General features: G+C 45.7%; 4 protein-coding genes and 1 non-coding gene across 5 annotated transcripts; 1 reads left to right on the plus strand and 4 right to left on the minus strand.

Moving 5' to 3' along the window:
• Positions 1 to 1,099: 1,099 nt before the first annotated feature.
• Positions 1,100 to 4,632, plus strand: LOC127345944 (uncharacterized). The gene is made up of 4 exons (XM_051372484.2): positions 1,100 to 2,876; positions 2,970 to 3,139; positions 3,243 to 3,466; positions 3,565 to 4,632. The coding sequence occupies exons 1-4, from the start codon at positions 1,382 to 1,384 to the stop codon at positions 4,358 to 4,360; spliced, it is 2,685 nt and encodes an 894-aa protein (XP_051228444.1). The 5' UTR covers positions 1,100 to 1,381; the 3' UTR covers positions 4,361 to 4,632.
• A 244-nt stretch (positions 4,633 to 4,876) lies between these two features.
• On the minus strand, positions 4,877 to 11,305 carry LOC127345945 (uncharacterized). The gene is made up of 13 exons (XM_051372485.1): positions 11,083 to 11,305; positions 10,793 to 10,944; positions 10,009 to 10,100; positions 9,786 to 9,899; positions 8,979 to 9,309; positions 8,517 to 8,696; positions 8,325 to 8,405; positions 7,938 to 8,156; positions 7,703 to 7,845; positions 6,873 to 7,039; positions 6,520 to 6,737; positions 6,045 to 6,137; positions 4,877 to 5,515 (listed from the first exon to the last, which is right to left on the minus strand). The coding sequence occupies exons 1-13, from the start codon at positions 11,240 to 11,242 to the stop codon at positions 5,318 to 5,320; spliced, it is 2,148 nt and encodes a 715-aa protein (XP_051228445.1). The 5' UTR covers positions 11,243 to 11,305; the 3' UTR covers positions 4,877 to 5,317.
• Positions 11,306 to 12,150: 845 nt separating this feature from the next.
• Positions 12,151 to 16,376, minus strand: LOC127345946 (E3 ubiquitin-protein ligase RGLG3). Its single transcript, XM_051372486.2, has 12 exons — positions 16,097 to 16,376; positions 15,342 to 15,477; positions 14,772 to 14,856; positions 14,505 to 14,645; positions 14,289 to 14,402; positions 13,710 to 13,807; positions 13,547 to 13,623; positions 13,358 to 13,463; positions 13,026 to 13,153; positions 12,783 to 12,927; positions 12,644 to 12,700; positions 12,151 to 12,487 (listed from the first exon to the last, which is right to left on the minus strand). Exons 2-12 carry the CDS (start codon positions 15,462 to 15,464, stop codon positions 12,404 to 12,406), a joined length of 1,158 nt encoding a protein of 385 aa, XP_051228446.1. The 5' UTR covers positions 15,465 to 15,477; positions 16,097 to 16,376; the 3' UTR covers positions 12,151 to 12,403.
• Positions 16,377 to 16,618: 242 nt separating this feature from the next.
• On the minus strand, positions 16,619 to 20,146 carry LOC127340481 (receptor-like protein EIX2). Its single transcript, XM_051366224.2, has one exon. It carries the CDS (start codon positions 20,116 to 20,118, stop codon positions 17,074 to 17,076), a length of 3,045 nt encoding a protein of 1,014 aa, XP_051222184.1. The 5' UTR covers positions 20,119 to 20,146; the 3' UTR covers positions 16,619 to 17,073.
• A 610-nt stretch (positions 20,147 to 20,756) lies between these two features.
• On the minus strand, positions 20,757 to 20,829 carry TRNAR-UCU (transfer RNA arginine (anticodon UCU)). Its single transcript has one exon. It is a non-coding gene; the product is annotated as a tRNA-Arg (tRNA).
• Between the last annotated feature and the right edge of the window lie 801 nt (positions 20,830 to 21,630).

Consider the following 21,630-nt stretch of genomic DNA (forward strand, 5'->3'; position numbering starts at 1 on the left):
AGCCAGAAAAAACATAGCCCACCCACAACGATGACAAATCATCCAGAACTCCCCATGGATTCGACACGGCCGAGCAGACTCCAGCCACCGAGCAGTACCAGAAGCGCCCGCTCAGACGACTCCATCAACCACACATGCACAACCAAGATGGAAAGGTACGAGAGGCTACGATGGGACAACAGGGGGTGAAAATGGCCAGGCCCGCCAGGCCTAGATCTAGGCCCACGGGCCAAGATCTTGCCGCCCTCACGAGCACACCCTACAGTGCCGGTGGCGGCGGCCGAAGGCTCCACCACCGCGCCTGGACCCCTAGACAGCAACCATAGCGGGAGCCGTGGCAGCCAGGGCGTCCCTCCCACCACTTGTTCTCTTGCACCATATCTTCTCCCTCTCCCATTCTTCCTCTTCCCTATCCCCACTCTAATTTCTTCCCACTTCGTTGCATGCTCTACTTTCTTCTCACTCTCTCACCACGACCTGAGAGAGAGAGAGGACATGTCGCGGCGGGCACAAGAGAATAACGTTAAATCTTCGAGTTCTATAGGGATATATGGGGCAGCGTTGGATCTACGAGGGAGGAGCTTCGAGCTAGGCCTAGTGATGCGGTGGCATAGGAGGGTGTGACCTGCAAAGCCATGCGGTTTGGCCATTGGTGGTTTGGCAGGTACAATGTCGTAAAATCTAGCAGGTGGAGGCACCGTAGGTGAGGAAGAAGGGCGACTAACTTGTGGATTACCGGTCGGGTGACTTCAGTAAGATCCATCTTAATAAGTTTTTCGTGATCGATCACAAGTCCCTCCATCCATAAAAGGATGTTGAAGGTTTGTTCAAATTTAGATATACCTACTATACACTAAAAAATATCTTGATACATTTGAATTTAGACAAACTTTCAACATCTTTTTTATGGATAGAGATACTGAAACCGATGTTTTTTTTTATGGAAATGAGAAACCGATTCTTGTTAACGCGTGAAGGTACAGCAGCACACACAAACACAACACAAAAGCAATTTCCTCTTGTGGCCCCGTGCGGTCAACCACTAAAATATGGAAACACAAGGGGCCAGAAGGAACACAAGGTGGAACAATAGGGAAAAGTACACAACAAACCACTGCTCCTTCCTTCCTTGATCGTCTCCCTTCCCAATTCACGCGCCCACACCGACGTCCTCCTTCCCAATCCCGCCCGCCGCCACTTTCCATCCTTCGCCGCCGCGCCGCCATCCCAATCCGCCTCGGAGCCGGCCTCGTACGGCCACGCGGCGCCACCATTGTTGTTATAATAATGGACGCCGACGAGCCGCCAGAGCCCACCACCGCACCGTACGCACCCGACCCCCGCCGCTAGCCGTCTAGCCACGGTTCTCCTCCCTCCCCGCATGGGCTGCACCACCTCCCACGACGCCTTCGCGGCCGCCGCGTCCAGGGCGCGGCGCCGCGCGACGGGCCACACCTCCTCCTCCTCCGCGTCGCGGCGGGCGCGGCGGGACCCCGCGGCGGTGTGCCGGGAGCGCGCGGCGCTGATCCGGGCGGCGGCCGACCGGCGCTTCGCGCTCGCCGCGGCGCACGCGGCCTACTTCCGCTCCCTCGCCGCCGTCGGGGGGGCGCTCCGGCGCTTCGCGGCCGCCGCGCTCCTCCCCGCCGACCCCGCCGACCACGCCTCGCCCGTGCTCACCCTCCCGCCGTCCCCCGCCAAGCCGGTCTCCACCCTCCCGCCGTCCCCGTCCGGGTCCTCCTCCACCGTCTCGCCGCTCTCCCACTCCCTCTCCGACTCTTCCTCCGACGACGAGGACCTCCACGCGCTCGACCACTCCAGGCGCTCCCGCAACCGCAACGCGCCGCCGCAGCAGCACCGCCACTACATGCGCAACTCCGCCACCGTGCCCAACGTGGTGTACGCGGACCCCTACGCCGAGTACGCCGAGGCGCAGACCGGCTACGGCGCGTACCCGTACGGGCCCTACGGCGACAGGAGGCCCCCGCCCACGCCGCCGCCTCCGGAGCCGGCGGCCTCGGCCTGGGACTTCTTCGACCCCTTCACGCCCTACGACCAGTTCCTCGAGGACTACTCGCGCGGCAATGGCGGCGGGATCAGCTGGAACTTGCCCGCCAGCAGCCCCAATTACGCCGAGGTCAGGCGGATGGAGGGGATCCCGGAGCTCGAGGACGAGGCCGAGCTGGAGGCCAAGCCTGCCGCTGCGGCTTCCACAACCTCGACCGTTGAAGATGAGAATGTCAAGGGGAAGAGGCCAGTTCCTGCCGCCAATGCCGGTTCCAAGGGCGAGCCTTCTGAGGTGAAGCTGCAGCGCAAGAGATCATCCAGTCCCAATCCCAAGGGCAGGCCATCTGAGGTGAAGAAGGGGCCATCCGGAGCCAATGGTGAGCCTTCTGAGGCGAGGCTGCAGAGCAGGGAATCATCCGGTCCCAAGGGCGGGCCATCTGAGGTGAAGACGCAGAGCAAGGGACTATCCGGTGCCAATGGAGAGGCAGAGAAGCCAGTCTCGGCGCCGAGGAATGCCAGCTCGAAGAGCAAGAAAGGGAGCAGCAGCGATACAGCGAGCTTGAAGGGCATGGGCAGCGGTGACATTGGCAGCGACAACTCCACCGCGAAGAAGAAGGGTGTGGCATTTGATAAGGATGTGTCGACTGTCGATGCATATGGGGAAGGGGGGAGCCACGGCAAGCCAGCGCATCCAGCTATGACTGTGAGCAGCGAGTCCTTCTCGCCGTTGCATAGCGGAGACAGGGATGTCATGGAGGCGATGGAGGAGATCAAAGGGCGTTTCGAGGAGGCGGCGGACTGTGGCGATGATGTCTCCAGGCTCCTTGAGGTGGGGAAGGTGCCTCATCGGGCAACACCCAAAGTTCTTAGATGTGGGTAATGCAGTGCTTTGTTGGAGTAACATCTCTTTTTCTTGTGTGTGATAGATAGTGCATTAGAATGTTGACACATGCTATTTTCTGCAGATTTCTCTTCTACCGTGTCGTCCTCTCACTGCCTCCCCAGGCGACAAAGGAACTCAAGGTTGCCGAGCACGGCGTCTTCGGCCAGTGGTAGAAGAAATCCCGACTTGAATCTGTCGTCGACTCTCGAGAAGTTGTGTCTCTGGGAGAAGAAGCTATACCAGGAGGTTAAGGTACAGACTTGGGCCACATCAACAGACTGCAAGTGCCAATTCATGTTATCTGTTATTTACTGCATGCCAAACATGTGTTGAAAAGGTTAGGTGATTGTTCTAGGATGAAGAGAAGCTGAGGGTCGTGTATGAAAAGAAGTACAGGAGGCTCAAGTCGCTGGACGAGCGAGGAGCACAGCCAGAAGCAATTGACCCCATCAGATTGTCTGTGCGGGACTTGAGGCAAAGGATCAGCATCAACATCAGGACAGCCAAGGCCTTCTCATCAAAGATTGAGAAGATTCGAGATGAAGAACTATACCCTCAGCTTGTTAATCTCATCCAAGGGTATGGAGTTTCCTAGTTTTACTCTTGTTCTGTCTCTTTGTGTTTCTTCAGAACGATAATTTAATCAATTGAATGTTGCTGTTTTTTTGCAAGTATAGATTGCGAAGAATGTGGAAAGCAGTTCTGGAATGTCACGAGAGGCAGCTATCAGCCATAAGAGACAGCCGAATCCACTTGCTCAAGGCTAGGACCATAAGCCAATCCAGTGCTGCTGCAGTGGCCACACTGGAGCTGGAGCGGGAGCTCTCGAAATGGTACCGCTGCTTCAACAAGTGGATCAGCACCCAAAGGGCTTACGTGGAGGCACTGAACGGATGGTTGAGGAAATGGTTCCCCGAGGTACAAGAGGAGCTAGATGCACCAGACGGCGCCCCGCCTTTCTCCCCTGGCAAGCTCGGCGCCCGACCGATATTCATCATATCAAACGACTGGTTCCGAGCGATCGAGCTGGTCCCCAAGAATGACACGCTCAAGTCGATCGACTATTTCTCCAAGCTTGTCCACGAGTTCAGGAGGAGCCAGGAGGATGAGCACCGGCAGAGGAGGAGAGCCGACCACGCCTCCAGGGACTACAAGAGGAAGCGTGAGGTTCTGCAGAGAGAACTAGGAGTAAGTAGCAGTACTGATATGGTTGCCGCGATGGAGCACGCTCCCCCTGGCCATGACGACCGCGTGGTTGAGCTGCAGAAGATGAGGAAGAGGCGGGACGACGAGAGGGCCAGGCACGATGAGGTGATGAAACATGCTCATTTTGCAGCTGAGGCTACTCTGCCGGTTGGTTTCCTCCCTCTGATGGAGCAGATGGTCAGCTTCTTCCAGAGCAATCTGCAAGTCTACATGCGCATCAGAATCAACGGTGCACATCTTGGGTCATCAGCCACACATCTTGGGTAATGGCATGTTTTTGAAGACGACAGTTTTGTGATTGAGGTGGTAGAGGTGAGGTAGTGTTGGAAATTTTGTGTACAGATCATTGGTTCAATTCGGCGGTTTAGGCCTTAATTCCTACAGTTTGGTGGTAGACAGAACGTTAGTGTTTTACAGGAGATTCTTACTGATGATGCTTGACTCGTTGCTCACTAGAGGGTAGCTGCAAATGCTGTAACTGGTTCTAATATGCTCTGTACATGACACTTCACTTACTAATCGATATTCATTTTACCATCGTGTCTGCGTCTGACTGGGATTTAGCAGTTCAGATTGTAGCAGCTATTATGGTACCTTGCTTTACATTTTTGTTTACAATGATAAATTCCAGGACATAAGTGGCATAGTTTTATTGCACTCAAGAATTTGAAAAGATTCTATGTATATCCACATTCAAAAATTATGGTTTCATTGCGTTCCAGAATTTCCAGAGATTCTATATATATATGCACATACAAAAACTTATGGCTCCATTGTGTTCCAGAATTTGAAAAGATTCTATTTATATCCACATACAAAAAATTATGGCTTTGTTGCATTCCAGAATTTGAAAAGATTATATGTATATGTACACACAAAGAGCGTTTGCTCTCCAGCATCAGTTAAACATTAGCGCTCGTGTACATGCGTGCCTACTATACATCATCCTCTATAATCCTTACTGGTCCATCTGTCCCAACTTTCCAATTAAGCTTCATCATCCAAATGCCTGAAACTGCCACATGACCACTACCCTTACGTCAGCTCATCGAAGAAGGCAGGTGTTCAGGTACAGCACATGCATCCTGGCATCTCCTGAACAATTCTTCTGCACTCCAGCTATGCCTGCATTGTCCAGAGAGATTCTATTCCGCTGCCACGCAGATCTCAACTTCTCAAGGGTCCCGGTTCGGTTGCCCGTAGTAGTCACAGGAGAGCGTGCGGTTACGTGGTGGTGGCACTGATATGGACCACTTCATCTGAAGAATCATCTGCCTTGACAGCGGCGGACCTCAGCATGTCTTGCTTTCGCTTGTATTCAGCCATGCGGCGGGTGCTCTCCATCGAAATGAGAAGAACCGTCATGTCGGCTGGGCTCACACCGCCGATTCTGCCTGCCTGGCCTAGAGTTTGCGGCCTTACCTGCAGACGCATCAGCAGAATATGAGTTGTCTCGGATGCAATCGTGAAACTGGGATTGTCAAGTTTTGAACACTCAGAATCTCTATGTATATGATAGAAAAGTTCAGACAAGATGTGGTCAAGCAGTTCAAACTTGTACAGTAGTAACTGAAATTTCAAGATTTGTTGGATAAAAAATGAAGACATAAATCATTGATTTTATCACAGAAACTGAACTGCACACAACATGTGCCTTGCTAAATGTGCTGAAGTGCACAACACCTGGGTCAGTATGTACATGACAAAAAAAGTTCAGACAAGTGGTCAATCAGTTCAAACTTGTAGCAACAGAAACCTTGAGAATTGATGGAAAAAAAGGAAGACATCTTAAGATTTCTAAGTGCACATAAGATGTGTGTTGCTAAATGAAGAACTGAATAATGCATGCTTCTTAAAGGCATCTTATGATGCAAGGCTCCTGAAAATATTCTCAATGCTACTCCCAAAAGAGCAAACATATTGTAGAGGCAGATGCTTCAAATTCACATACCTTGGAAAGTTTCTCACGAGCTTCAAGCGATAGATTTTTCATTGAGTGGTAATCTAAGTCGTCAGGAAGTTTCCTGTGTTCCTGGTTTATAATCTGAAGGGAAAAACATAATTAGGGGTCAGCAGGTTTTTCAAGTAGCAAAACAAGATGGATTAAGTAACTTAAAATCTTAAACTATCAAAGACAATGGAGGTGGTTTTTTCCTTAAGCAGAGGAAGAAAAAAATTGAAACCGATTTCTTTACTACAATGAGGAAAGATAAAGATTCAACTGCTGCTACAAGAGCTAAAACCAAGTTCCTCAAAAGAAAATGAAGAATCCAAATACATAGAACGGCAGATACTTGGACAACACGTCCAATACACAACATTGCCAGACTTCTTAAACAAGTACGTACCATTTTTCTTGCACTTCAAAGAATTTCCCTTCCATATTTAGTTCAGAACAAAAAGGACAAGGCCATAAAGCAAATTACCTGTTGTAATTGACTCTGCTGTCGTGCTATGAAACCTTCATACTTGATATCAATCTCCACGCAGTCTTTCTCTATTCGAGATAAATGCTCATTTCCATATCCATGCTTATCCAGAAGTTTATACTGTACATGCGGTTTTTTCAGTATGGCTTCAAGTGTCGATGACTGCTTTATAGGTTGGTTGGATACCGCAGTAACTTCAGCAGCAAATTCTTCTCCTGCAAATGGAAAACTTAATTACGCAACCAGAAACCATGCTTGTTACTAAACAAAGTGAGCACATGTTAAACAACAATATTTGAAACTTCGCATAAATTCATGTGGTAATTCAGCTTCAAATATGTAAATCTTGCCTGATACTCTTGTATGCTTCAACCGTTCTTTTTCTTCTTTAATGCGGGCTTGCTTTGACTGATAAAGCTCCCAGCGCCTATCATCTATTAAACCGATATCTCTCCCCAAATGGGTCAACCGACTGTCAGCATTATCGGATCGAAATAGTAGACGATGCTCTGAACGACTGAATGTCCACAAGTGCCAACAACAGAAAACGTCAGTCAAACTGTGGTTCAAAGGAGACACACTAAATCAATAAAATGGTAAGCTCCTTGATTCTTTCTAATGGATTATTACAGACAACATCACAGCATTATGGCAGTAAAGGTCTTACCGACTTGCTCCTTAGAAAAACAGGTGATTTTGAAATTATTGCTCCACTTATTCTTCCTAATAAATGAGGAGTGCTCCTGTCCAGTTTCTCGGAAGTCGGTAATATACTTCACTAAACACTTTTGTAACATTTGCCTAATGCCCTGCTCCCCATTTGACTAGCCCTAGCCCTATCTGACAGTCTGGTGAGAATCATGCTTCCTACTCTATAGTACTAGGGGGCTTTAGGCTACTCCATTCGTTGGCACTAAGGATTTGCCGCTCCATATCTCATTGACATCTGACTCCTGAATCCACGTGTCGGTGAAACGTCGATTAGCAAATCCATAAATGCCAACAAATGGAATAGCAAATCTTCAAAATTTGCCATGCATCCTTTCAGAATCACAGGTTCTAGTATTTACATTTGATGCAAATACTCCTTTGACTTAATATATAGTAGCCTACAACTATATTTTTCCCATCGAGCCCTTTAAGCATTGATGCCAAGAGCTGTTATACTGATAACCCATACCTTGTTAACATGCGATAAGGCTCCCTAAGATCCTTTGTAACAAGATCATCGATCAGAGTCCCAATGTAACTGCTTTCCCTCTCAAGAACAATTAGTGACTTTCCATCAGAATGCCTAGCTGCATTGATTCCTGAAACTATACCCTGAATAAAAAGTGAGCAAGATTAGGATCCAGAAAATCAGGTTCAATTAACCATATTCACTGCGATGGAGATATCAGAAACAATGAACAAACCTGAGCTGCCGCCTCTTCATATCCTGTCGTTCCATTAATCTGACCAGAGAAGAATAATCCCTCAAACTTTTTTGTCATAAGTGATCTTGAGCACTGATAAGCTGGCAAATAATCATATTCAACAGCATAAGCTGGCCTTAGCATCACACAGTTCTCCAGTCCTGGTAGTGTTCTCACAAGTGGTAACTGCAACCTCTCAGGAAGACCGGTGGAAAAGCCCTGTATAAGATGTCTAAACAGTCTAAGTTGTAGGTTTTCAGTCAAACAATATTGCAGAAGATATCGTTTATAGAAAATTGTATAGACAAGAACAAGTGATAACAAAGTCTCAGAAAACAATTGGTGAAAAAGGAAAAATGTGCAGAACAGAGAGGAGTGAAGAGAGACCTGTAGATATAGCTCAGGGACATCTCTACCCTCTGGTTCAAGAAAGACTTGATGAGATTCTTTATCTTTGAACCTTACAATCTGCAACAAAGAAATATCTAGTTATATTTAGGATTGTGATTTGCAAATAAATCAGTCTATGTAGGCAAAACTAATTTTTCTTTCCAAGATCTTTGCACAATAGTGTAATACCTTGTCTTCAATTGCTGGGCAGTACCTTGGTCCCTTTGCCTCAACCCAGCCACCATAAGTTGGTGTTTCATCCAAGTTGTCTGTAACAATTTGGTGTGTGTCTTTTGTAGTCCGTGTTAAATAGCAGCACATCTGTTCCCTCTCAACGTGAAATTCAGGATCAAAACTAAACCAGCCTACCTGTTTCAAGAGGTGCCATCAGCTTGAATCTCAAGCTTAACCTTAAGTCACAGTTCATTCAACAAATATAGACTAACCGAAGAGAAACCCAAACCAACTAAACCATCTCAGAAGCCTACTAGTAGTATATGAGAGTACAAAGGTGCACTATTTAATTTGACATACTTATACTATAGATGCCAAGTGGCAACTGGCAAATGATCCCCCACCTCAGCACACCCAAATGCAGATAATCAAGAACACATAATCACAAGGTAAAAATCGTTCAAATGTTCTACACACCTCTTCATCACCATGTTGGGCTTCCAATCTAGAAAAGTCAACTGTCCTGCGATCAATCCGTGGTGGCGTGCCAGTTTTTAAGCGGTCAGTTTCAAAACCGAGATGCTGCAAGTTTTCAGTAAGTCCATGAGAAGCTGACTCTCCAGCTCGCCCTGCTGGCATTGATGTCCTACCAACCCAAATCTTACCACTCATAAATGTCCCGGTGGTAAGTACAACAGATGGTGCATAAAAGTCCATGCCGAAGAAAGTTCGAACACCCTCAACACTATCATTTTTTCCTATCATAACTTCTGTAGCCATTGCCTCTCTAATGAAAAGATTTTGTGTGCTGAAAATAGAATGTGCAGTAATAAGTAAGCAGCATGAAAGATATCAGACGAAAATCTATGCCAGCAGTAACAATAAATATATAGATTAATAAATATCATAACAACCTTCACAATGATTTTTTTTTTTTTTGCAATTGATAGAAAGAAAAATCTGCACAGCGGATCACCTTTACGAATCTGAGAACTAATATGCAGGAAAAAAAATCCATCTACTCAAATATTAGTACCTATATACTCTTTGGTTAGGAGTAACACTACCACATGCCAAATTAGTGAGGTCGCTATGTTTGTGTAGCTTAAACAGTAGCATCATGATTCTGTCAGACCCACCTAATAATTATATGAGAGGCCAACAAAAGGAGCATCCATCTTTAGATACCACAAACTACTTGCGTTGTCAACTAACCAAACATTTTTGGCTAAGTGTGCAAGTTATGGAGTTATGATGCAAGAGTCTCTTTTTGCATATACTGACCTTTCCACAACTTTCCTCATCTCTATTGCATACTCCCTCTTATCAGTCTGAGCACGCAGTGCACGGACAGCAGGGCCTTTTGAGCTGTTCAGCACACGTTTTTGCAAGTAGCACCTGTCAGAAGCATTGCAAGTTTCTCTCAGGGCAATAACCCAGCCACACGTACAAATGACAGAAGAGACAATTCATCTTTTTTATAAAAAAGAACAGAATTAACATCTACCTATCTGCGATTTTTCCAATATCACCGCCAAGGGCATCTACCTCATGGACTAGTTGAGATTTTGCAGGCCCACCCACTGCAGGATTACAAGGCTGCATAACATACCAGAGAAAAAATGAGTCAGCGGAACTGCTCTTTTGGCCTTAGAATATCACGAAGCTGACATACAGGAAACCGCTCCTTGGCTAAGGATAATTCATTAGCTCCTCATAGCATATCAAAATTTGCAGGTACCATATTGGCAGTTTCCTTCCAGCTTCTGTAGATGTGTTATCTCTTCATCAGATATACCACCACATTATGATTTTTTACAAAACCCGTGTACTATGGATACATTAACGTATCAAAGTATCGCATCATTTAAACTCTTATTATGGCACATCTATTTAGCACATGAACTTGGTTGCATATTTCCACAAACTACCATGAATCCATGATACAAAAATCAAAATGTACAGACTATCCAATTTCAGAGGGCATTGCTACACTTTTTTCGAATCATGCAAGAGAACACCATGTGTAATATTAAGACGACGAAGGCCATAAGTGCAGAGTACAAATTACACTAACAAACAAGCTGGGAAAAACAGAAGCAATACAAAGAAAAACCGAAACCTCCAGGACAGGAGGATCGACCACAACCACAGTGACAGGCTATCTCACTTATAAACTACAAAGGCAGCAAGGAAACAGCCCACGAACCACTCTGACTAGGCATTGCTACGATTATAACTGCTGAAATTCATAACTGAAAAATGAGACAGAGAGCTCTGTGTAGACCTACCTGCCATGCGATCCGGTCAATGTTGAGCGTGAGGAGGAGGGTGCGCGCGCCTAGCCGAGCCGACGCAAGCGCCGCCTCGCAGCCGGCGTGACCCCCTCCGACCACAATGACGTCGTACCGCTCCCGCAGCGCGTCCAGCCTCGCTCCCGAATCTAAACGCCACAGCTTAAACCCATCAGCTAGCCATCATTGTTCGGTTTCGGTCGGTTGAAAATGTTGAAACCCATCTCTAAGATGATCCTCGAATCAACGAAGATAGCTGCAAGGTACGAGGCGCAGGGGAGGGTTACCCTTGGGGGAGGAGGTGGCGGCGGCGGAGAGGCGGCGGGCGCGGGGGCGCGGGCGGCAGGACGGCGAGGGGAGGGCGCGGGTGAAGGGGGCGGAGGGGAAGAAGGACGAGAGGTTAGCCGCCGCGGCCGCGGCGCCCGGCGGGCGGAGGCGGAGCAGCATCGCCGTAGACGGGGAGGGGAGGAGGCTGAGCTATCTCTGCTCTTCTCGCGGCTGTGGCTCAGTGGAGATTGAAAAGGGAAAGTTGCAGAAAAGCCCTTCCAACTTGGGAGTTTAATCATCCTCATCCTTCTGTGCTGCATACTACTAAGACTAGCCACAATGGGAGTATCATAGGTAGTATCATACATGCCATGTAAGCAAAAATCTAATGTGGCACATCAATTAATGAGGAGAGAGGTGAGTAGTATCATAGGTAGATACGGTATCATAGCACGTAAAACTAGAAATTTTAGTGGCAAACACATCATGTACACATATTTGCATTGAGATTCTACAAAACATTAAATATGATGGAACTATGATACTAATTCATGATACTATGCATTGTAGGTGTTGTATCATAAACTAGTATCATATGCATGATACTAGTCTATGATACTTCCCATTGTGACTAGTCTAAGGCGCACACGTATTTCAAGACGAACTTTGACCATAAAAATTGAGCAACAAAATCTTGATTATATTATATGTAATTAATATCGTTGGATTCGTATTGAAAAACACTTTTTAATGATATTAATTTTATAGATACAATCTTTATCTATTTAAAGTAATTCTTGGTCAAACAAAAAGCTCGTAAAACGAGGGCGCCTTATTCCTTGAAACGGAGGTAGTATGATACTAGTGATAATTTATTTCAGAAACGCCCTTAGTATTCTGATGTGGACCGAACTGCTAAACAATAGTGGTCTCTAGTGAATTGCCATCCCTAATTTTGCAATTCACATTTTCTTTACAATATAGCCAAAAAATGACTATTACATGACATTCCTGCATCTCTTTTTTCACTATAGTGCAACAATGGCAGATAGTACCTGAACTTTGTGACACATAGTAAATGATGGATGTATCAGGCCGGCAACACGGAGGAGCCAAATCATATTGCAACACAATTGTTGGTATTCCATTCTGATTGCACCAGAAAACACAGTTTCCGACTACTGCCATATCATAGTAATAATACTGTACAAGCAATAGCTGTGACTGAAATTACTCCTCAGCCAATGCAGTTGGTGCTAGACATATGCAATATTATTCACATCTCCTTGTCCTTCCAGATTTTTGCTCTGTTTGCAGAAGTACCAGGCCGGCGCATCATCTTTACGAGTAGAGCCTTACACGCACGGTGATCGGGGCGCGGCACATGGGGCATGTCGATAGTGTTGGACCACATTCCTTGCATGTCTTGGGACAAAAAAGGAGAGTTAGTCAGTTACTCATCCAAGAAGTGAACCACCTGGTTCAGAGTTATGCGTTAATAGAAAACTTGGGTTTGGTCATAACATAAGTTTTTTCAGTGATCAGTCGGTTGGTTACGGTGGACCTACAGCATAGGCTTACCAGATGACCGCATTGGAACGCCATGTCCTTTGGATTCGTCAAGCAGATTGGACATACCTACAAGTTTTACAAAAGGACAGTTAAGGGTCCATAAATGTAAAAAATATGGTGCAGACTATACTGGCCTAAAGTTACCTACCTGTTCATCCGAAACGTTCTTGCCAATGTCGGTCGACCGGGAGGTTGTAGTTGGAGCATGTGAAGCAGCAACAACATTGTCATGTTCAAGAACTTTGTTTGGAGGAGGGAGCATCCTCGGAGGGGTAGCCTTTTGTGCGTGTTTTCTGAGCGACAGTAAATGAGAGATCAGAGAACAAAAAATATGATAAAGAAAGTCAGAATAACTAATGCAGGGCCTCAGAGAATGGAGAAAAGCAAGTACTCTGACGGTCGGAGGCCTTGAGTTGCTTTATATTGAGTGGGTATTTCCATAAGAGCTGCGAGCGCAAATGCAGCCTCTTTTTTTGACATGTCCTTACTTGTTGACATGATATCAGTGAAGTTCACAAACTGCAGCAGTATATTCAAGTGGAGTTATAAGTAAAGCAACAGACGATAGTGCAACACAAATCTGGAACTCTTCTAACCAGAAGGCAATGGCTCACAGTAAATTAGTATCAATGCAATATATCGAAGGTAGTACGGAGTACTGTTTTTGGTGGAGTAGAACAATAAATTTGAAACTGAAGCAACATACTAGTATTGTTAAATCACCTGGAAATTGTCAAATGCTCTGTCGGGAATACAGTCATCAAAATGCTGCATTGCATCCCATGGTCCATCACCCACTCCCACCATCACAATTGAAAGAGGATAAAAGCTAGACACCAAAAAGGCTTTAGTAATACAACAACACCAAGTTACAACAACACCAAGTTGAATTGCAATAGATGAATTATTTACCTAGCATCAACAATTGCTTGTATAGTTGCCTGTTCCTGTGGACTTAATCTCCTGTCACTTGAATTTGTGGTGGTCACCTAATTTTTTGCTCAAGTGAGACACACACTGGAAAGAATGGCTGAAGTTCCATTGAAGAAATTTACTGCTACAATGAACACATTACCTGTCCATCAGCTATGATGACAAGGACATGGTATTGCCAATTACTGCTTTCCACCACAGACATCGCCGCGTAAATAAGAGGTGCAAAAGAAGTTGGGCCTACAGTGACCAGTTGAAACATATTATGACAGAAGCAAAAGATTGGAATACTATTGGTGAAGTATTCAGCTGACCCAAATAGAGATGGTATCATAGATACATTGTTATTCAGTTGAAACTTGAACACAACACATGAGTTATATTTGTCTTAGTCAAGCATCTACCTCATCAAGTTCACAGATTAGATAAGGTATGTAACAATGATGCAATTATAGAAGAAAATAAATCTTATAAACAAGTCAAAATTTCCAGGTGGACCAAATCATTGAATACCGAATATGACTCTTCTCTGTGCTATGGTATGATAATGGACATCGTCAGATAAGTTTTTTCTTGAACAAGCACCAAAATGGCAAAATGTGTGTCACTTTGTCATTTGGGGACATCATGAAATAAGTTACTGAGACAAATAAACTCATGTTTGTCTTTTACGATCTCAGAATTCTCTACTGAAGGAAAATGGGGGACAGACCTTCATTACCTGAAAGGTTCAAATGTGGAACAATTTGTCTATATCTTTCAAGAACCTCCTCAAAACCACGACAAGGACGGTTTTCTTGGTAAAAGCTGAAGACGGAATGATCATGTGTGGAAGCTGCAGGTTGAATAACATTTTATCGAGTCATACAAGAAGTACATGTGTTCCTTGAAACAAAGTTCAAATGGAAAATGAAACAAACAGTGAGTCAATACGTACCATCACCAAATCCAAAACATGGAATCAAGTTATCATCATCAAAAGGTGATAGTGTTCGACCAATTATAGAAATGGCTTGCTCATATGGATTTGGGGTGCCACCAATGGCATGCAGAGATTGTCTTCTGAAGGAATGCCTACCTACAGAACTTCAGCAGAACATGATTAAATTAAGAGAGCGGGATCTTATGTAGAACTGCTGGGATGTAGGAAGCCTAAAAGGAAATAGCAGATAAGACATGAAAGTGATACCGAAGTAGCATTTACCTGACCATTCATTGCTTTTGGTGAAGTCAATCCCAAGAATTAGATTTGATGATTCAAGCCCAGCTTCTCTCAATGCAGCAATGACCTTTCATATGTGGAAATTAGTACAAAACTGTACCGTGGTAGAGAACGCAAACACATGATGACGTGATGCAGATATAATTTATTTATTTTCTTGAAAGAACAAAAGAAGGTTGCTGAAATCACTTGAACAGAAATTAGAAACTGTGGCTCAACAAAGCAGTTTATATTATGCAGATTTGGGGATGTAGCATATGAGGTAGGTGTATTACACACCGTCAGGATTGTTTGGAATTTTCAATGCTTTTTTATCAGGGATATACACTGAAGATTGAACAATAGAGATACAAGAGTTAGGCAATGTGCAAATGTTCTAAGGCCGGGTGAGTAGCTGTATTTGACTAGTGCTGAAGTAACTTATGTTGAACAAACAGTGTTTGGGTTCACAGCAAAGACGTCTATATCAAAGTGGCTGAGAAATATGCCTACACTTGAGAGACATGAAAAAGAGAGGGGCCATCATCAGGATGTTGGCTGCTTGTCACCAACCTCATCCACCGAGCTGTAACTGTCAGCTATAAACTTTGGCTCCTTGGAACTTGCGGAGGGGAAATGAGCGTGATGCTCGTGCCTGTGATGATCATGCTTGTGATGGGTTCCTCCGCCCCACATTATCGGCAACGATCTGCAAAACCACACGATTTTTTGCCTATGCGTTAGCGGCTCACGCGTAGACTGAATGAATCCCTTGCTGAGCTCAGAAACACGCTGGATGTTGTTAGAAATAGGAACAGTATACATGAGAAAACAGGAAGTGAAAAGTTCAGACTAGCACACTGGGAACATGTGGTCTAACACACCGCTTCAGAGTTCAGATGGTTGCCAGTAGCAGTAATAGTAAGTCCCGGAGCAGCATATACAGTACTGGCTGACGGATTCACCGAAACATGAACAGAATTACAGACGGCTCCTGTGATGGGGACATCGAATCGCAACTAAATTCAGCGGAGCTAGCGCTGATTAAATAACTTGGCGTCCTAGCTATTATCCATGAGCAGGACGTGAAGCCACGAAGGACTCGATCAACCGGCGCTACAGTGAAGGCAAATTAGCTGGGAAAAATCCTTCCTACCCAACCCATCAGGGCGTAACCAATATTTCCCCAGCTTCCGACGGAGGGAAGCCGCAAGGTCGCGGCCTCGCGCGCGGGGTACGAGACGAGGAATTCATCCCAACCTGGATCCTGAACCGAAGCGGAAAGCGAATTGAAGGTACGGGGAGAAGAGGGGCGGCGCCGTACGTACCACGGGACCAGGCAGGCGAGCCGGAGAGCCGCACGCGCGCGGGGACCTGGGCAGCGAGCTTCGCCGCGGCGACGGGCGCACCACGAGGACGGCGAGGCGGCGAGGGAGAAGACGACGACGACGACGACGCTGGCCCGCGGAAGAAGCGGCGCGGGACCCTCTTGTAGTACTTGCTAGCCTAGCAGCAGTTTCCGTGGCCTGGCTGTCGGCGTTGAGTAGCTGGCCAAGCTAGCGCACCCACGGTGGCAGCGTGCGTGAAGCAACCGAAAACGACGTGGCGGCGGCGTCGGGCTAACCTTTTCTGCCGGTAAAGTTGGGAGCGGCCGTCTTATTCTTTTGTACTCGTCTTTTTTATCTTTTTGAAATGCTATAGAGAATGGCTGCCGTTGCTTTCGTTCTGATTCACTCCATTCGAAAGATTCACTCGATATATTCAATATGTGCTTTCGTCTATGGAATAAATTCTGCACTAAGACTACTCATAGTGGGAGTAACATAGCTAGTAACATCACACATCTCAAGACATTTTGGTGACATAGCATGCTAATAAATGAAGAAAGAGAGTGCGGTGGTAACTAGCTATGTTACCATAACATCACACATATCAAGGCAAGATGAGTCTACAATATAATAAATGATACAATGCATGACACCACATATAAGTTATTACCCACTATGAATGTAGTAACCTAAACTAGTAACATGGCATATGTTACTAGTCTAAGTTACTCCCCACTATGACCAGCCTAAGACTGATCCAGAATTTATTCGGTTGCTTTTCCACCGAGAGGTATACATTACATCATAGGACTTGAGCAAAGTAAAGAACTGAAGACATGTATGTCTTTCTTCACCTTATTTATTCAGCAACATATACCTATACTATGTCACCAGTCGACCTAGTGAACACTTGGTGGCTTAATTTGTATCTTGACCCGATTTGTAGCCACCTTTTCTAGCCAATTATGACACTTGGCTCAATGCATTGCCGTCCTTTGGACCAAGCTCGCCCAACTAACAGCCACAAACACGTACACTTTATCATATACCTTGTCGAAGAGGCGGAAATAAGCAATCCGCCATGCTTTCTTGAATAAGATGGTGCAGAATACCACCCAAAGACCAACAATGTATCCTACCGCAAGTCCAATGTAGAAGAACATTGCATCTCCACTTGTCTGTTGGACATGATGATCTGGTGCACTGTTGTTTGAGCAGTTATTGGGAAGAGGATGTCCACAAAGAGCGTTATTGCCATAGTACATAGATGGGTATTCTTCATAGAGGGTGTCAAGTTGACCCCCGGATGGTATTGTTCCGCTGAGGTCGTTGTAAGACAAGTCCAAGTAGCTTAAGTATGACAAATTTGATAAACTTTGTGGGATTTCTCCATAGAACCTGTTCCTTGAGAGGTCAAGTGACTCCACCGACTGCATGGCACCAATCTTGTTTGAGATTTTTCCACTCAAGTCGTTCCATGACAAATTAAGACTCAATATTCCATGAAGAGTAACCAATTCTTCTGGAATTCCACCGGTTAAGAAATTTGATGATATGTCAATGATCACCATGTCAAAAATCCTGGCATCCTGGTAATTGAGTTCTTGCCCCTTTGTGAACACAGACATATTCAGAGTTTTAGAGGGGAATACAGTGGGACTATTCCCCATCTGCATACCTATTAAACTTGACAGATTCTGGGGTATGACACCGGACATACTGTTGCTTGCTAGATTCAGATGAACAAGCCTTGTAAGATTGGTAACACTTGCCGGAATACTATGAGAAAACATGTTGTGGCCGAGTCGCAGTACCTTTAGGTTCACCAGCTCTCCAATCCACAAAGGCAATCTTCCAGAGAAATTGTTCCATGATATATCAAGGATGGATGTACTGCTGAAGTTTTGCACAAATGATGGGAACATTCCAGTGAACCTGTTGTTACTCAAAAGTAGAATCCATGGATCTATTGGCTGAGAACATGGAGGAAATTCCCCCTCAAGTTGGTTGTTGCTGAGGTCTAAGATCATGCCTAGGCCTTGCAATCCACAAATAGATTCTGGAATATGGCCGGTGAGAAGATTGGAGTAGAGTTTCAGCTCTTGTATATTTAGAGCTCCAAAATTTGATGGAAACCCTGATAAAGAATTTCTGGAGAGATCCAATATACTCAGTCCTACCGGTAACTGTGGTATTTGACCAGTTAACTGGTTTGAATCCAAATAAAGTCTTCTTAATGATGTCATAACCTTCATGTTTGTTGGTAAGCTACCATTGATTCCATTCTCAGAAATTTTCATTGTTCTTACATTTGCAAATGATGTAGAAAACCAGTCTGGAAGCTTGTCAGTTATACTCGCCCTTGAGATATCGAGGTAAGAGAGATTCACCTGCCATTTCAGCCATCCAGGAAACAAAGGACCCATCTGGCATGAAGCAAAAGATGCCCCTGTCAAACTAAATGGTGGTCGCCACTCGGGATCCACCACAACCTTCAAAGAGTTATCGTCTAAGTATATTTTATGTAAGCTGGTAAGATTGGAAAAAAGTTCTTCCGTGACCACACCTCCAATGTTATTTCCACTCAGGTCCATGTAAGCCAAATTATTCAACATGCCGATCTCAGAAGGAATAGTTCCAGTGAGCTGGTTTTTTTGTGTTTGAGAAGAAGCGAACTGGTTGTTAGAGAGGTCCAGGTAAGCCGTCTTATTCGACCCCCCCGTCTTATTCGACCCCCCCAACGCACTCGTAGCACTAACTGCAAAGATCTCGATTCCATGTGGGGAACCATTGGACAGGTCTAGGTAAGCCAACTTATTCAACATACCGATCTCAGAAGGAATATGCCCAGTGAGCTGGTTGTTGGACATGTCAAGGGTTACAATATTGACGAATTCCCCTATCAATCTTGGCAGGACTCTGACATAATTGTTCTCCAACTGTAGTTCCGTCAACTTGTTAGGCGAACACCGTGGTAACATCTCAAATATATTTCCATGCAGGAAATTGTAGCTGAGGTCTAGGATTTCCAAATTGCAAAGATTTCTCATGCTTGGTGTTATTGTGCCCATGCTACTTCTTGAATAGATAAGGACCTGTAGGTGTTTCAGCCCGCCTAGGGCACTTGGAGGTTGACCGTACAGGTCAGAGTCACCAACGTTGAGGTGCCTAAGGCTCGTTATGTTCCAAAACCAGCAAGATGCACTAGGTTGGACAAAATAGTTTCTTGAGAGGTCGAGGTCTTCAAGGTTTGTGAGGTTATGGTGTGGAAGTGACTGGTTAGCGCTTTGAAGTGAGCACTGAGAGAGGCACAATGTCGTTAAGGAAGGAAGAGTGTTCACCACATGAGCCCAATCAGCAGCCAAGCTGAGGTTTACAGACTGCATGTTGAGGTACCGTAACATAGGCAGACGAGTCAACCACGATATATCCGTGGAGGATAGATGCGCTCCTGGATATAGATACCCAACACCGTTTTGTGAAAGGTCAAGAGACTGCAACCTTGAGAGGTTGCCAAGATGAGGCGGCACCCTGCCGATAAACGGGATGCAGGAGAGGTTAAGATATCTCAGCTTCTTGAAAGACCCTAGAAACTCCGGGACATGACCGGTGGGCCCCTGGAGCTCCTGCACGCTGAGGTCAAGGTGCACCAGGTGCCGCAGGGAGAGCAGAGAAGGACTTATCTGGCCCACCAGAGCAGTTTCCCTGTCGTCGATGAGATGGGTGTTGTTGGCATGCACGTTGCGGAGATGAAGCTCGCGGACGTGGCCCGTGCGCCTGCTGCACTGGACGCCTCTCCAGTGGCAGCAATCCTGCTCGAAATCTCGCTGCCATGAGGCGAGTTGGCCAGTCGGGTCGCTGGTGATTCCTCCCTTGAACTCCAGCAGCGCCTCCCGCTCATGTGACACGCAACGGGCGGCGCTGGTGTTGGTGGCGGTGGCGGCATGGGTGGACGAGGAAAATGCGGTGGCAGCTGCTGCGGCTACGCAGAAGAGGACCCAGAGCTTGGTAGCGGGATGCATTGGTGGGTATATGGGTAGTAGCGCAGAGTGCACGTACGGGTGTAGTGTTCACGGCGGCAAGTACACGGGGCATCCTTCATTTATACGGGGGCTAGTAAACGGTTTGGCCACTTCGTCTACAGTGTAGTTGATCGGAGTGTCGATCTGCGCGGCACAGTTGTTCGGCTGGAGTGCATGCCGTGCGGCTGGCGGCGGTCCATGCACGCCTAACCGGACGGACAGGACACCTGAGTCCTGTAGAAAATACAGTAATAACCGACAAGCTAGACTACTGATCTTTAGTCCTCGATGAATTGCAATCTGAAATTGCGAGGAAGGCCAGTAATAAAATCGAGCACACGAAGTATAGGAACGAGGTCTACACGGCTCACATGCACCAGAGAGCTTTACGCTACACTAGTTTGGCTGGCTGGAGTTCATATGCATGCCGTAATTTCTACTCCGATTGATGTTAGGCCGGGTAACTTCTTCACTTGATCCAAGTCATGACCGTGACGTCACCGTACCCAACGGATAGGAATCGATCATCAGTGTGCAAGTGTTGAGGATGGTTTGCCAGATTTTCGAGCAAGAGAGGGCTAAAAGGAAGATGAGCTAATCGGCGCAGAAAATAAAATAACTGCGCAACAAAAACAAATCACGCCCGGTGGGACTCGAACCCACAATCGCCTGATTAGAAGTCAGACGCCTTATCCATTAGGCCACGGGCGCTCTCGTGGTACAAGAACCTACGGCTATCTATTTATTGGCGATTCACTCAACGCAACAAATCCTTTGTTTATCCTACGGTAAAAATATAGCTAGGGGCTGCCAATCTGATTTGGATACAAAAACACATATATTGAAAAGCTCTGCTCGTCTCAAAGGAATAATAGAGGGAAGAGGATGATCATGCACCTCGGTTTTGATATATCAACTACTCGTAGTTAAATGCGTGAGTTGCCACATGACAATAGACTTAGACAAAAAAAAAGGATTGATAATTCACAAGGTATACGTTACATGTGCCTTCACGCACTCAGTACCATCTTACTCAGACTTTATTCTCAAAAAAAAAAAAATCTTACTCAGACTTTTAATTCTCAACACAATTTTATATTTTTGAATAGGACCGTGAGAGTTGTCTTTTTTTGTGTGTGAAGAATAACGTTATTCTACACCGTGAGAGTCATCGGTGTAGAATAACGTTATGCCGTATAAAATCATATCTAAGACAACAGTTTTAGAATGATGGTTCTATCAAGATCAGAGAACATGAATCCACCAATAATTTGCCTTCTATGTAGTTGTTAAGCTAACAAAGGTACCGTTTGCTAATTTAACATATCACGCCTCAATATTTGGTCTGAATCCAACCTCTCACCTATCAATTTTCAATTTTCAATCCCTGATTCCTTCACTAATGAAAACACCAGACTTTGTTCCAAAGCTAAACAAATCACCGGACCCTTTGCAAGACTCATCATGACATGAACACTTCAGTCGAGGCACAATATTTGGAGTTATTTTGTA

The sequence above is a fragment of the Lolium perenne genome, chromosome 3 (genome assembly GCF_019359855.2).
Source record: "Lolium perenne isolate Kyuss_39 chromosome 3, Kyuss_2.0, whole genome shotgun sequence".
NCBI classification, from domain to species: Eukaryota; Viridiplantae; Streptophyta; class Magnoliopsida; order Poales; family Poaceae; genus Lolium; species Lolium perenne.

Excerpts from the sequence above, each read along its gene's own strand:
- LOC127345944 (XM_051372484.2), top strand. The coding sequence starts at position 1,382 with ATGGGCTGCACCACCTCCCACGACGCCTTCGCGGCCGCCGCGTCCAGG. Across the intron at positions 2,877-2,969 it reads AACACCCAAAGTTCTTAGAT|ATTTCTCTTCTACCGTGTCG; the intron begins GTGGGTAATGCA and ends TATTTTCTGCAG. Across the intron at positions 3,467-3,564 it reads CTTGTTAATCTCATCCAAGG|ATTGCGAAGAATGTGGAAAG; the intron begins GTATGGAGTTTC and ends TTGCAAGTATAG.
- LOC127345945 (XM_051372485.1), bottom strand. The coding sequence starts at position 11,242 with ATGCTGCTCCGCCTCCGCCCGCCGGGCGCCGCGGCCGCGGCGGCTAAC. Across the intron at positions 8,697-8,978 it reads CCCAACATGGTGATGAAGAG|GTAGGCTGGTTTAGTTTTGA; the intron begins GTGTGTAGAACA and ends CTCTTGAAACAG. Across the intron at positions 7,040-7,702 it reads CCTTATCGCATGTTAACAAG|TCGTTCAGAGCATCGTCTAC; the intron begins GTATGGGTTATC and ends GTGGACATTCAG.
- LOC127345946 (XM_051372486.2), bottom strand. The coding sequence starts at position 15,464 with ATGTGGGGCGGAGGAACCCATCACAAGCATGATCATCACAGGCACGAG. Across the intron at positions 14,646-14,771 it reads CAAAAGCAATGAATGGTCAG|GTAGGCATTCCTTCAGAAGA; the intron begins GTAAATGCTACT and ends GAAGTTCTGTAG. Across the intron at positions 12,488-12,643 it reads CGTTCCAATGCGGTCATCTG|ACATGCAAGGAATGTGGTCC; the intron begins GTAAGCCTATGC and ends TTTTGTCCCAAG.
- LOC127340481 (XM_051366224.2), bottom strand. The coding sequence starts at position 20,118 with ATGCATCCCGCTACCAAGCTCTGGGTCCTCTTCTGCGTAGCCGCAGCA.